Source organism: Arvicanthis niloticus, chromosome 1 (genome assembly GCF_011762505.2).
Source record: "Arvicanthis niloticus isolate mArvNil1 chromosome 1, mArvNil1.pat.X, whole genome shotgun sequence".
In the NCBI taxonomy this organism is placed as follows: domain Eukaryota; kingdom Metazoa; phylum Chordata; class Mammalia; order Rodentia; family Muridae; genus Arvicanthis; species Arvicanthis niloticus.
Genome location: NC_047658.1, coordinates 90357275 through 90370409, shown reverse-complemented (window position 1 = coordinate 90370409; position 13135 = coordinate 90357275). Strand labels below are relative to the sequence as shown.

Here is a 13135-nt window from a genome sequence, read left to right as displayed (position 1 = left end):
TCTCACTTGGCTTGGTCCTCATGGCTTGCTCAGCCTGCTCCCTTACATCACTCAGGACTACCCCAAGGGCCTTCCCACATCAATCAGTAATCAAGAAGATGCTCCACTGAGTTACCTACAGGCCAGGCTGATAGAAGCATTTTCTCACTTTCTCCCTCTTCTCAGATAATTCTAGCTGTGTCAAGTAGACAAACACTAGCTAACTAACTAACTCAATAATTAACTAACTAATGAGAATATTGACATCAGATGTCTTCCTTGCTCATCTGCACACCAGTTAATATTTTAGACAGGATCCTTCATTGAACCCAGAGCTCATCAATTCAGTGTGGCAGCCTGGCCAGCAAATCCTGCCTGATAAGACTACAGTCATTCACAGCCACACATAGGTTTTTAAGTGGGTGTTGAGGACTGAACTTCTGACTACACATCCATAGTATGCAGATATCCTGGCTGCTTCCTGTTTATCTGTGTCTACTACCTATTAATGATTTATCATTGGTTTTTTAAAAGGCTAATTTTTATTTTATGTGTTTTGCCTACAATGTATGTCTGTGCCCTACAATGTATGTCTGTGCATCTTCTGTATGCAGTGCCCAAGAAGGCCAGAAGAGGGCATCAGTTTCCCTTGAACTAGAGTTATTATGGCTGTAAGCCATCAGGTGGGTGCTGGGAATGAAACCCAGGTACTCTGGAAGAGCAATCAGTGCTCTAAACCGCCAAGCCATTTCTCCAGATCCCATCTAATCTTTATTTTAAAAGTACAGTATTAAAAGATTGTTACATGGTACAACTTGATTTTCCTCCATCCCCCTAGTAATACATCTTCAATATAGCTTTGTGTCTATTTTTAAATTTGGCCTAAACTTCCATAGATAGATACATGGTAGACTTTATTGCTGTTTGATTGCTTGGACATAGTCAGCTGAGCTGGGGACTATATGAATCGCTTTGGTCAGTGGCTGCTGTCAAGGGTATTGCCTGATATCCTTCCCACCAACCTCTGGGCACCTACTCAGACAGCGGTCCTTTAGGGAAGGACACTGAGCAGGGAACTGGTCCCTGCATTGTTATCTCAGGGGACAGGAGTCTCCTTGGCTGCAGAGCAGCCACACACTGCTCACCAGCCCTCCAAATGTGGGAACTGTGCGTATAAAACTGTAATTTTAGCTTTATTTAATTTTTCAAATCTCAAGTGCTGGGATTGAGGGGAGGAACCCTTAGAGTTTGCTTATGGGGATGAAAATCAGTCTAGCCTCTACGGCCATCCCCACAGAGGAAAGTGAACAATGTTTAAAAGGCCAACAGATAGTTTCCTGTAGAATAAAAGAATGTATCGAAGATAAGTTAATTAAAAAGGTGAAAAATCAGTACATTTTAAGCCAGCCGTGTCATTAAGATGCTGCCAACGGTATCAGTGTTAATCAGCCCCAGCTCGACAGAATCTAGACTCACCAGGGAGATGGCCTCTGGTCACCTCGGTTGATTATTGATGTGAGAGACCCATCATAAGTGTGGGTGGGGCCATTCCCTCAGCAAGGGATCCTTTGCTCATGATAAGGTGACCCTCTGCTTTGATCACCAGTATGGCTCTCATCACTCTCTTCTGACTGCGGACATAACTTGACCAGCTGCATCGAGTTCCCATGGCCACGACTTCCACCCCGACGGACAGTGAACTGTGTGTGAGCTGAAAGCAATTTTTTCTCCCTTAAATGGCTTTTTTTCCCCACCTGAGTTTTGTTTCTTTTTGTTTTGTTTTGTTTTGCTTTCAAATCACAGCAACAAAAAAAGAAACCAAGACACCGCCCAGTTAAAGTTGGATATATTCACTCTAAATGCCTTCCAAATTTATCAAGAGGCACTGCCAACTCACAATGGTGGAAGGGATTGTTGTAATCTTTTACATTTGGCATTGAAGAGTTTTCGGTTAGCTATGAGAATTTTGTTCCTGCCGTGCCAGATGGTGCTCCAGAATCGCAGACTCATCGGGATCTCCAAGCAGGAGGAAAACTGATGTTTCCCTCTGTTGCTTCATCCCACCGTATGAGAGAGACTCAAAATATCTGCGCAGCTTTCAGGAGCAGACCAGAAAGTGTCATGGACACAGTTGCTAAAACAGCTCGGTGTTGTATGTACAGTGCAATGACTCACCGCCAGTGTATGGAACCTGTGAAAGACTCAAGGCTGTGAACACGGGGAGGCTGGGACTATGCCAACATTTGTTGCCTAAATTGTGAGCGATTTCATAAAGACTCACAGGACCGTTGGTCCCAACTCAAGATTTTCTTGAAACAAAAACGACATGCTTTGCCAGGAACTTTGTAGTTAAAGACAGAAAATGACAGTGATTTCTGTTTTGCTTTTTCACCGTTACATCATCATCACAACATATCTGAAGATAAACCTGAAGCTCACAGGGAAAGAAAAACAGGGTTTTGCCCTATCTAGGGATTGGAATTTATATTAAAATCTAAACTTTTCATGATGCAAACCTGTAACTACGATTTTGTGCACTTTCAAATACAAATCCAGAGCTGGAGAGATGGCTCAGTGGTTAGAGAGCACTGGTTACTCTTCCTGACAACCCAGACTCCCAGGACCCACAAGGCATCTCACAATTGTCTGTAACAGGTCTGGGGGGGGGGTGTCCCACACCCTCTTCTCTTCTCCACAGGCACTGGACACATCTGGTGCACAGACAGACATGAGGACAAAATACCCATATACATAAAATAAATAAATAAACAAATAGATCTTTTTAAAAAATGAAGCTATATCCAAAATATTTTTCCATGGTAATCACCAGCACTATGTTAATTTCCTGCAAGAGCTACAAGAACAGTTTGAAGAACCTATTTCTGGGAGTAACACACTTTCAGTGTATGTAACTTCCTTTGCACCCTACACTCACAGTTCAGAGATAGTGGCTTGACATGGTTTGGACAAAAGCAGTTTTAAAGCCACTGAAACAGACAAGCTTCTGCTTCAATGTCCAACAATTGTGACAAAGATCACTATGCATATTAGAGAGTAGAAGTTCTGGGCTTCATGTGGGACTCCTAACAGTGGGAGCAGAGGCTGCTTCTGATTCTGTGGCCCGCCTTTGGGACCCCCTTCCTCCTACTGGGCTGCCATGTCCAGCCTTAATAGAAGAGGAGCTGCCTAGTGTTACTGCAACTTGATATGCCAGGGCTGGTTGATTCCACGGGAGGCCTGCCCTTTACTGAAGAGAAAAAGAGGAGTGGATGGGGTGGGGGGTGGGGGGTAGAGTGAGAGTGGGGGTGGGGAGGGAGGAACTGGGAGGAGAAAACTGCTGTCTGAATGTAAAATAAATAAATAATAATTTTTTAAAAAGTAGGAGCTCACTGGGTATTCAAATCACCATTTGGAAGAAGTGACCATACGTCTAGAGCAACGTGGGTGTGGGATTCTTTTTCAGCTGCGAATATAAATGTGGATGATTCCACACCTACAGTGGGAGCAGAGCTCACCTAGGTTAGATAATACATAATACATCTAATGGAAGTTGAGCATCAGAATTGAACTGTGCTTTAAGAGCTAAAAAAAAATAATAATAAAAAATAAACACAAAACAACAACAACCCCCCTGGGTTTCAAAGACTTAAAAAGAACATACCACTGGATAATGTTTATATTGGTCACATGTTGACATGGTATTTTAGAAGTGCTAGATTCAATAAAATGTTAAATTAGTTTCATGTGTTTCTATCTTTAAATGAAGACACAGCTACTAAAAACACTTGAAAATTCCACGTGCAGGGCTGGGGCCGTGGCTCAGTGGCACAGCATTTATCTAGCATGCTGAAGGTGCTGGGCTTGATCCCTATCACTGCTAAATACAGACAGACAGACAGACAGACACACACACACACACACACACAGACACACACAGACACACACACACACACACACACACATATGATAGGCAGATATAAAATGGCTTATGTTTTTATTTTATTTCACAGTGTAAAGCTAGAATCACTTCCCTTGTTTTGAACACCTTTTCTCCTGGGAGAATCATCTCCTGAGAGAAGGTCTAACAAGAGCACATTGTAAGGCACCTGACTTCTGTCCCCAAACTGAAAGATCTGTCTAGATTCAAGCATCTGGCCACGGACCTGAGCCATTAGATACTGACTCCTGGGACTTTGACTCTGCAGTAAGTACAGCCAAGACACTGCTATCTGGAGTCTGACTGAATAGTGCTCCCACTGATGGGGGTGGATAGTGGAGACGTGTGGCTAAGAAGACGTGCCAAGCCCCAAAGCCCAGTGAGATAGGAAAGCCTCCACAGGGAACAGAATGATAGAGGCTGAAAGGGAGGGCACAGGGAAAAGGGAAAGACCGTGCTGAGGAGGATGGATTCCTGGGACAGGGAAGCTACAATTTAGAATGAACTGTGGGTAATGGATACCCAAAGAGGGCAGATAGAGATGCAGGCACAGGAGAGGGCTGTGTGCCTGCACTGCAGGGATACCCAAGGCAGGCAGACAGAGATGCAGGCACAGGAGGGGGCTGTGTGCCTTCTCTGATCAGCAGTGCTGAGAACACATCCAGTTTGGGAGTGAGAACCTGGGTTAATTAATGAAAAAGACTCTCGGGACTACTGTTGTCATGGCAACCATGAAAGGACTAGTGGGGATTTGTACAGACAAACAGAGCAACAAGTGTTATCTCCTTCTTTTTTCCCTCCTGCCTGGATTCATAGAGATGGGTGCTCTCTCATCCTACCTCCTCTGTAGCCCAGAACATCAGTGTGGATGGGAAAGATTCTGTCCTTATTCAAGAGGTACTTTCGTACGCTCAGTCTCTCTGACTATATATTTAGGTTTGAATAAGGATTCTGGCTTATGACTGGCCTCTTGTAACCCTGCCTTCTGCCCTAGTCCCAAGGTCACCTTCCCCTCTTTCCTCCAACTGAGTCCTTGCTCCAACATCTTGTATGGAATAGAACATTCTGTTCCCAGGAGTTGGAAGTGATTCAAGGACCCCAGCCCAGAGACCAATTACTACCCAGTGCCTGTGGCTCACACCCTGACTGACGATCACCCCAAGGGTAGATGCTCTTAGACTCCCTTGGGGTATAACCACACCTGTAACAAAATGCCTTGATCCCTTGGTGCCTGACTACTGCTTAAGATGTTCCTTTGTACATTTTGTTCTGCCAGCCTTTCCCCAGGGTGCCTTTGCTACAGTGTGTGCCTGGATGTCTGCTTAATCAGGAAGGCCAGCTGAGGCAGGTCCTGTGCAATGTTCACTAAGCCTGGAAGAAGCTCAAACAGACCTAGTCAAACTCAATCTACAAATATAGTTCTGTTGAAGCTTTTACCTTAATCAATAGTATTGAACTAAGTCATTTTCTCCTAAGCTTTTCCTCCCTTTGACTTTTCCAAGTGACTGGCTTATGTGGCAACCTTGTTCTGACTGAATTCCAGATGTTTGTTTAGTTCACTTGATGTATTCCAGCTGCCTGACACACGGTGGGTTCTCAACTAACAATCACTGAATAGATAGAAAAAATGGTAATTCTGCCTCTTAAGAGATATGAATACATATCAATGATTGGTATCAGGGCTTACACCTTACACTCAAGCTATATCTGACTTATAATAACCTAGGTGGGTTTTGTTTGCCAATACCTTCGGCTTAAGAAACTCCTTCATAGAGATAAGTAGAAATATATGAAACCAGAGTCCTCTTCCCTTCCCATTTAGTTGGGCTTTACTTCCTGTCTGCTGTACAGAGTTCCTAGTGACCAACCTTAGCAGCTGTTAACCAGCAGACCTCTACAGACCCCTCCAGCCAGCCTTTTGTCTTTGGTTTCCTCCTGGATCTCCAGAGAAATCTCTTAATTGGTCTTCCTGATTCGCTCCCCCTCTGACGTCTCCATGCATCCACTGCAAGTAAACACTGCTTTTTAAGACACTGTGTGTTGCATTGGTAAGAGCCTGGGTAGCAGAATGGCCAGATGAGTCGTGGCCAAGCTGTTTGGAGATGGACATATCTTTGACCAGAGAAAAATCACCTTCAGAAGGGGATGTCTGCCATAGGGGTATGGATATTAGTTGCTTTCTTTGGGTCTTAGGGGCTAAATTTCAAATCTTTGATTTCAACCCTATTCAGCACATCAGGATTGTGAGTAGCTGCTTCCTCTGTTGACTCAGTGCATATCAGATACCTCAGGCTGCAAGGACTGATCCATATTCTCCAGTGTGAGATACATTACCTGTTCCATTCCTCAGGTAGTGGGGTATCTTGAGATCCAGGACACCTGGCTTCTAGGCCGGGCTCTGCCACTAGTTGCATGACTTTAGGCAAATCACATCACCTCTCTGGGCCTCAGTGTCCACACCTGAGAAATGAAGGGATTACAGATTAGTTATTTGCCACCGAATACCCATCCCCTACCTCAGACACAGCCCAAGTGTGTTTTCATATGAAATGCAGGCACTGCAAGCAACTCCTGGTGCAACCTCTGCCTGTATTCCTTTCCTTCGAGAAAGTCTATTATAACAAAGGAAAGAATAAAGAAATCTGAAGGCTGTGGTGGTTTAAATATACTTGGCCCAGAGGGTGGCGTATTGGGAGGTGTGGCCTTGTTGAGGGAAGTGTGTCACTGTGGGGGTGGGCTTTGAGACCCTCCTCTTAGCTGCCTGGAAGTCAGTCTTCTGTTTGCCTTCAGAACAAGATAAAGAACTCTCAGCTCCTCCAGCACCATGTTCCTGCCTTGATGATGATAATGAACTGGACCACTGAACCTGTGAGCCAGCCCCAATTAAATGTTGTCCTTTATAAGAGTTGCCTTGGTCATGGTGTCTCTTCACAGCAATGAAAACCCTAAGACAACTGCTTTCATTAATACTTAAAAAATAACCCACCTTTGGTCTGGGGCTCTTGCTAAGTGTAAGAGCACATAACTAGGGAAAAAAATCAACTCAAACTTAGTGTTTTAACTACAATAGAGATAGCTAAAGTGTAACTACTAAAGAGTTATACTTTCTGAGAACTTAAATGATAGTATTAGGGAAGAGAGAGGAGGAGAGAGAGAGAGAGACAGAGAGAGACAGAGACAGAGAGAGAGAGAGAGAGAGAGAGAGAGAGAGAGAGAAAGAGAGAGAGAGAGACACAGAGAGAGACAAGTTGGGGAGGAAAGAGCCTTGAGGCTTTGGAAGTTGCTGGTTTGCAGAGCAGGACAGCTGGTTTTGGGGAGCCCAGGGCCAGCAGCCGGGTGCAATGGATAAGAGGCAGGGCTTTGGAGTCAGACGATCCAGTTTAAGATCTTAGCTGTCAGGTGAGTGATAATTTATTACTAATGTTAAACACAAGTTTTCTACAAGGTCCCTGTCTTAGTTTCCTCTCCTGTTGCTGCGATGAAATCCTTGACCATTGTGATGGAGTCACAGAAGCCTGAGGGAGCTGGGCAGGCTGTATCCATAATTGAGCAGAGAGATGGCCCCTTGTGGGGACACACACCTTTAACCCCAGGACAGTGGAGGCAGAAGCAGGTGGATCTCTGTGAGTTCAAGGCCAGCTTGGTCTACATAATGAATTCCATGCCAGCCAAGTCTATACAGTAAGACCTTGTATCAAACAAAACAAAACAAACAAACAAGAAAAATACAACAACAACAAAAATCCACGAACCAGCACAGCCCCAAAATGCAAACAAGTAACGGCAGCTTGTGTGTAGTGAAGAAATGCCTGTCTGTACCCATGATGCAGGAAATGAAAGTCTGACATCTCTGATGCCTCATTCGGGACTCCACTGCAGAGCCGGCTTGTCTGGTTCATAGGTTTCATGAATCACCTTATGCAGTTGCTTCTTTTGTGAACTATGCTGACAGCTGCCAAACGGGGTGATTGCTAAGGTCCTGCCTAGTGTCCAGCTGATGGGACACTGTCTGTGCCACCCTACCTGGTTCTCTTTTCTACGTTATTGTCTAAGAGGAAGGCCACTTAGCTATGTTCATAAATTGACGAATCAGAATTTATATCTTTTACCTGTTATCTCCTTGAAGAAAGAATATCACTTAAAAAAACCAATTAAGGTGCTGAAGAGATGACTCAGCAGTTAAGAGCAGATCTAGGGGAGAGGGCAGGTGTGTGTGTGGTGGTGGGAGGAGGAATCTGGGAGAAAGGTAGTCAGGATGTACTGGCTGCTCTTCTAGGGCACTTAGATTTAATTCCCAGCACCCACAAGTAGGTTCACACAGCAATCTGTAACTCCGGCTTTAGACGATCCAATCCCAACAGACAATTTGTAGGCAAAATACTCACTTTAAATGACCCACCCTCTCCCTCTCCCTCTCCCTCCCTTCTTTCTTTCTATCTTTCTTTTTTGTTTATTTGCTTTTTTTTTTTTTTTCAAGACAGGGTTTCTCCATGTAGCCTTGGCTGTCCTGGAACTCACTCTATAGACCAAAGGACTGTAAGATCCCGCTGCCTCTCGCTCCTAAGTGCTGGGATCAAAGGTGTGCACTGTCGCCACCGCTGTCTCCTCCTCCACAGCTGCCAGCAGGTGCACTTTTTAAAATTTAAAACAAACACAAGAGTGATCAGTGTTCAAATGGGGCATGTGGCTGGAACTGTTGCACTTTAGAAGCTGAGGCAGAGGATTGTGTTCTAGCCCAGACTGTGGTAACTTACCTCAAAACGACCAACAGCAAAACCAATTAACACAGAAATGCAGAGGCTGGAATAACAGGTACTCACAGGAATGGTTAAAGGATTGAATAAAACTAGTTTGGTCCACTGATTTCCCTTAAGCAGGAAAATTCCTGTTTTTCTCCTCTCAAATGATAAATGCTTTACACAAACACTGAAAACAAAGGGCCAGGGATCCAGCTAGTTAACAGAGTGTTTACCAGCCATACATGAAGTTCTTGGTTCAGTCCCTAGCACTGAATAAACGGGATGTGGTGGCCCACACTTGTAACTTTGGGAGAAGGCAGGAGGATCAGAAGTTCAAGGTCATCCTTGACTATATAGTGAGTTCAAGGCCAGCCTTGGCTAAATGAGACCCTACTCCAAGAAATAAAAACACTAAAAACCAAAACAGACCTAAAATTTGAAATGGAAATATCGACAATATTTGCCAGTATGCTCTTTATTTTATTGCAACAGGAGACAGAGGCCAGCAGCTCCTTTTGGCTATGCAAGGCTGTTCTGCCAGGCTGCACACTGGGCCAGCATTCCGTTTGCAGATCCCCACAGCTCCTTTCCTTTCAGACCACTGCAGTCTGGCATCTGCTGCTTCCGACCCCGTGATGTGGCTTCCAGTAACACCATCAAGATCCTGCAGTTGCCAAATCTGGCAGCCAGTTTCTGTCCTCATTTTACTTGATGTCTTAATGCTGAATCCTAAAACCATTTGAATGTCTGCGGGGTGAGTTATCATCCTCATACAAGCAAAAAGACCAAGGATTCTTTAAAACATGGGAATAATGCTAAAAATAGCCAATGCTTCAGGTTTTCAAATGACCATCTCAAAAGTGACCAAATCCAACATGACATTTAAGATTACAGAGACACAGCCAGGCGCAGTGGTACACACACCCGTTTTCCCAGCACTTCAGAGGTTCAGGCAGGAGGATCACCAGTGAGAGGTCATCCTGAGCTATATAACAAGATCTCCTCGACTTAAGCACAGAAGGGCCAGCATGTAGCTCAGAGTGCCTGCCCTACACGAGCAAGGTCTTGTGTTTCATTCCCTGCACCTAAAGGGAAGAAGAAGTGGGGGTGGGGATGACTGATTCTAGACATTCATTTGTTTTAACATCTTAAAGAAAGATTTGTTTTTATTTTATGTGTCTGAGTGTGTATGCTAAGTGTGGTTTTAGAGGTCAAAAGAGAAACTGGGTTCCTTAAAGCTGGAGCTATGAGCGGTTGTGAGCCACCTGAAGTGGGTGCTGGGAGCCAAGCTCAGGTCCTCTGGAAAAGCAGTAAGTATGCCTAACCACTGAGCCATCTTCCCAGACAAATTTGTTTAATCATTCACCTGTACACACACACCCACACCCACACGCACGCACGCACGCACACGCACACTCCTACAATGTGCCAGGCATTGTAGAAGGTGTTGAGGAGTAAGACTGATTCTTAATTAAGAACTCCATTGGCATGTAACACACATGCTATCTGTGTCTACAGTCTCATGAATGTTCACAAACAAAACACACTGATTAGCATTGGCACCCGGATAAAGACAGTCTGAGCAGCCTCCCAGAATCCCCTCTGGGTCTCCTTGCAGACCCTTGATCCTCTCAACAGTAAGTGCTTGCATTCTGTGTAGTTGGAATCATTCAGAATGTATTCTGAATGAACAACAACCAGCCTAACTTGAGACCTATCCCATGGGTTGGAATCATTCAGAATGTATTCCAGGTGAGTCCCTGCCTTTGTTCAGTGATATTGGTGAGATTTGTGGACTGTGGTGTAGCTGTCAGCCATGCAGTCTTGTTATTCTGGAGTCTCTCTGCCTCCGTACTTTGGAACTTTCCACAGTAATTACATTCTCTTTCCCAGGAACACTAACCCCTTTCTCTTTGTTCTTTAAAAAAAATGTTTGGGGTGTGTGTGTGCGCATGTGGGTATGTGTGGGGTGTGCATGTGGGTATGTGGATGTATATGCCTATAAACACATAAGGGAAAGCCTTTCTCTACTGTATTCCTTTAAGATAGTGTCTCTTCAGAGATCTGGAATAAGGGAAGAGCCCAAGAATCAATGGGGGTGACCTTAGCTGTGACTCACTACACTGGGGATATGGAACCTGAAAAAGCCATGTTCTGTAGCCAGACAGGAACCCCAGTGGAGCGATACCCCACCCACAGAACTTTCAACCCAGAATTTATCCTGTCTACAAGAAGTGCAGGTACAGGGGATAAAGCAGAGACGGAGGGAATGGCCAAACAACAACCAGCCTAACTTGAGACCTATCCCATGGGCAAGCACCAATACCTAACACTATCAATGATACTCTGTTATGCTTATAGACAGGAACAAGTTGTCCTCTGAGAGGCTCCACCTACCAACTGACTCAGACAGATGCAGACACCCACAGCCAAGCAGTGGATGGAGCTTGAGGAGTCTTATGGAAGAATAAGAGGAAGGATTGCAGTCCCTGAAGGGAATAGGAACTCCACAGGAAGATCAGCAGAGTCAACTAACCTGAACCCTTGTGGATCTCAGAGTCTGAACCACCAGCAAAGAACATACACGGCCTGGACCTAGGCCTCTCCACACACCTGTAGCTTCTTCTGGACAACTGGAATGGGGGTGGGGGGGTCTATCCCAAAAGCTGTGGCCTGTATGTGGGATATGTTTTTCTAGCTGGGCTGCCTTGTCTGTCCTTAATGGGAGAGGAAGCACCTAGCCTCACAGAAAGTTGAAGTGCCAGGGTGGGAGGAATACCCAGGCGTCCCTACCCGCTCAGAGGAGAAGAAGAGGAGGTATGGGGAAAAGATTGTGGGAAAGGGTGACCAGAAGGGGGGCAGTGAGTGGGATGTAAAGTGAATGAATTTTAAAAATTAAATAAATTTTAAAAAACTATAATGTTTCTCCAACATAGACTTTGGTCGTAAGACATAAAGAAATCAATCTAGAACTAACTGAGCAACTTCCACCCTGCTGGTTAGCTTTCTTTGTGGCAGAAGATGCTCTGCATCCCACCTTGGGGTGAAAACACATAAATGCCCTTGCCCAGCACTGGTCCCTGTATGCTATAATACCAACCTTCCAGGAAGTATGTGCACCAGTACAATTGTGACCCAAAGGTAGTGAGGGTAACCAACCACTTTCTTATTGGCTTTGAGGTCTGCTCCACAGAAGGAAATTCATGGCTGTTCCTGTAAACATACCCAAAGCTCATGGCTGGGGAGATCATAGGCCTTAGGGGAGTTGAAGTCTATGCTTTAATGGGGCAAACTGTACACAGATGCAGAACAGAATGTGCTTTTATTTTTAATTTTGCTGTGCTAGGATGGAATACAGGGCCTCTGTGTGTTAAATGAGTGTTCTACCACGGAGTAAGAACCTAGCTCTTTTTTTTTTTTTAATTTATTTTATGTATATGAGTACACTGGTGTGTCAGACACACCAGAAGAGGTCATCAGTTCCCATTACAAATGGTTGTGAGCCGGGCGGTGGTGGCGCACGCCTTTAATCCCAGCACTTGGGAGGCAGAAGGCAGGTGGATTTCTGAGTTCGAGGCTAGCCTGGTCTACAGAGTGAGTTCCAGGACAGCCAGGGCTACACAGAGAAACCCTGTCTCGAAAAAAAAAAAAAAAATGGTTATGAGCCACCATGTGGTTGCTGGGAATTGAACTCAGGACCTCTGGGAGAGCAGTCAATGCTCTTAACCACTGAGCCATCTTTCCAGCCCAACCCAGTTCTTTAATATAATTATCTTTTAAGAAGGAAGCTGTGAGAGAGGGAGAAGGGGGAGAGCTACGAAGATGATGTGATCAGTAAAGTGCTTGCCAGATCTCCAGCACCCATGGGAAAGCCAGGTGGTGTGCACCTATAACTCTGGTGCTGATGCGGGGAGAGACAGGCAGATGCCTAGTGTTTGCTGCTTAGTCAGTCTAGCTGAATTGATGAGCTCCAGGATCTGTGAGAGGTGTCTCAAAAGAACAATACGGAGAGCAACAGAGGAAGACACCCAGTATCAACCTCTCTCTTCCACACACATGCATAGATACTTGCATAAACACATATGATTTCCAAACAAATCATAAAGTAGTTGAGCTATAAAGAAAATTGACCTAGTTGTGGTGAAAAGACACAACGGGTGGGGGGTAGATTGATGACCTCTTCAAAGAGGTGATTCTTGAACCTACTTCTAAAATACATGAAGGAACAAATCACAGGTAAGCAACGCAGTCCAGACATGGAAAAACACAGACCAGGAGTGCTTTGAGGCCAGAAAAAAAAACTTGGAACATTGAAGAGCCCACTAGGACCATGTGTAACTCGGTAGCAGGACACCTGTTTAGCATGCAGAAGGCACTAAATACAATCCCCAGCACTGAAAATAAAGAGTAGTCAGGGAGCCAACTGTGGTTAAAGGACATAGAAAGTTAATGAACCCAGCTAGAGTTGTAGACTACACTC

General features: G+C 44.8%; 1 protein-coding gene and 1 long non-coding RNA gene across 6 annotated transcripts in view; one reads left to right on the top strand and one right to left on the bottom strand.

Moving 5' to 3' along the window:
• Window positions 1–6376, bottom strand: part of Tnrc6a (trinucleotide repeat containing adaptor 6A) — a 129563-nt gene extending 123187 nt beyond the window's left edge. For 2 of the 5 annotated variants that reach the window (XM_076942208.1, XM_076942215.1), the window contains exon 1: window positions 6251–6375. In XM_076942208.1, coding sequence (XP_076798323.1) covers window positions 6251–6330 — 80 coding nt within the window. In that variant the 5' untranslated portion in view covers window positions 6331–6375. Of the gene's footprint in view, window positions 1–6250 lie in introns of all 5 variants that reach the window. The other 3 variants (XM_076942226.1, XM_076942232.1, XM_076942234.1) reach the window with 3 other exon arrangements.
• Window positions 3955–11575, top strand: LOC143443897 (uncharacterized). Its single transcript, XR_013113290.1, has 2 exons — window positions 3955–4183; window positions 11017–11575. It is a non-coding gene; the product is annotated as an uncharacterized LOC143443897 (long non-coding RNA).
• The last annotated feature ends 1560 nt before the right edge of the window (window positions 11576–13135 follow it).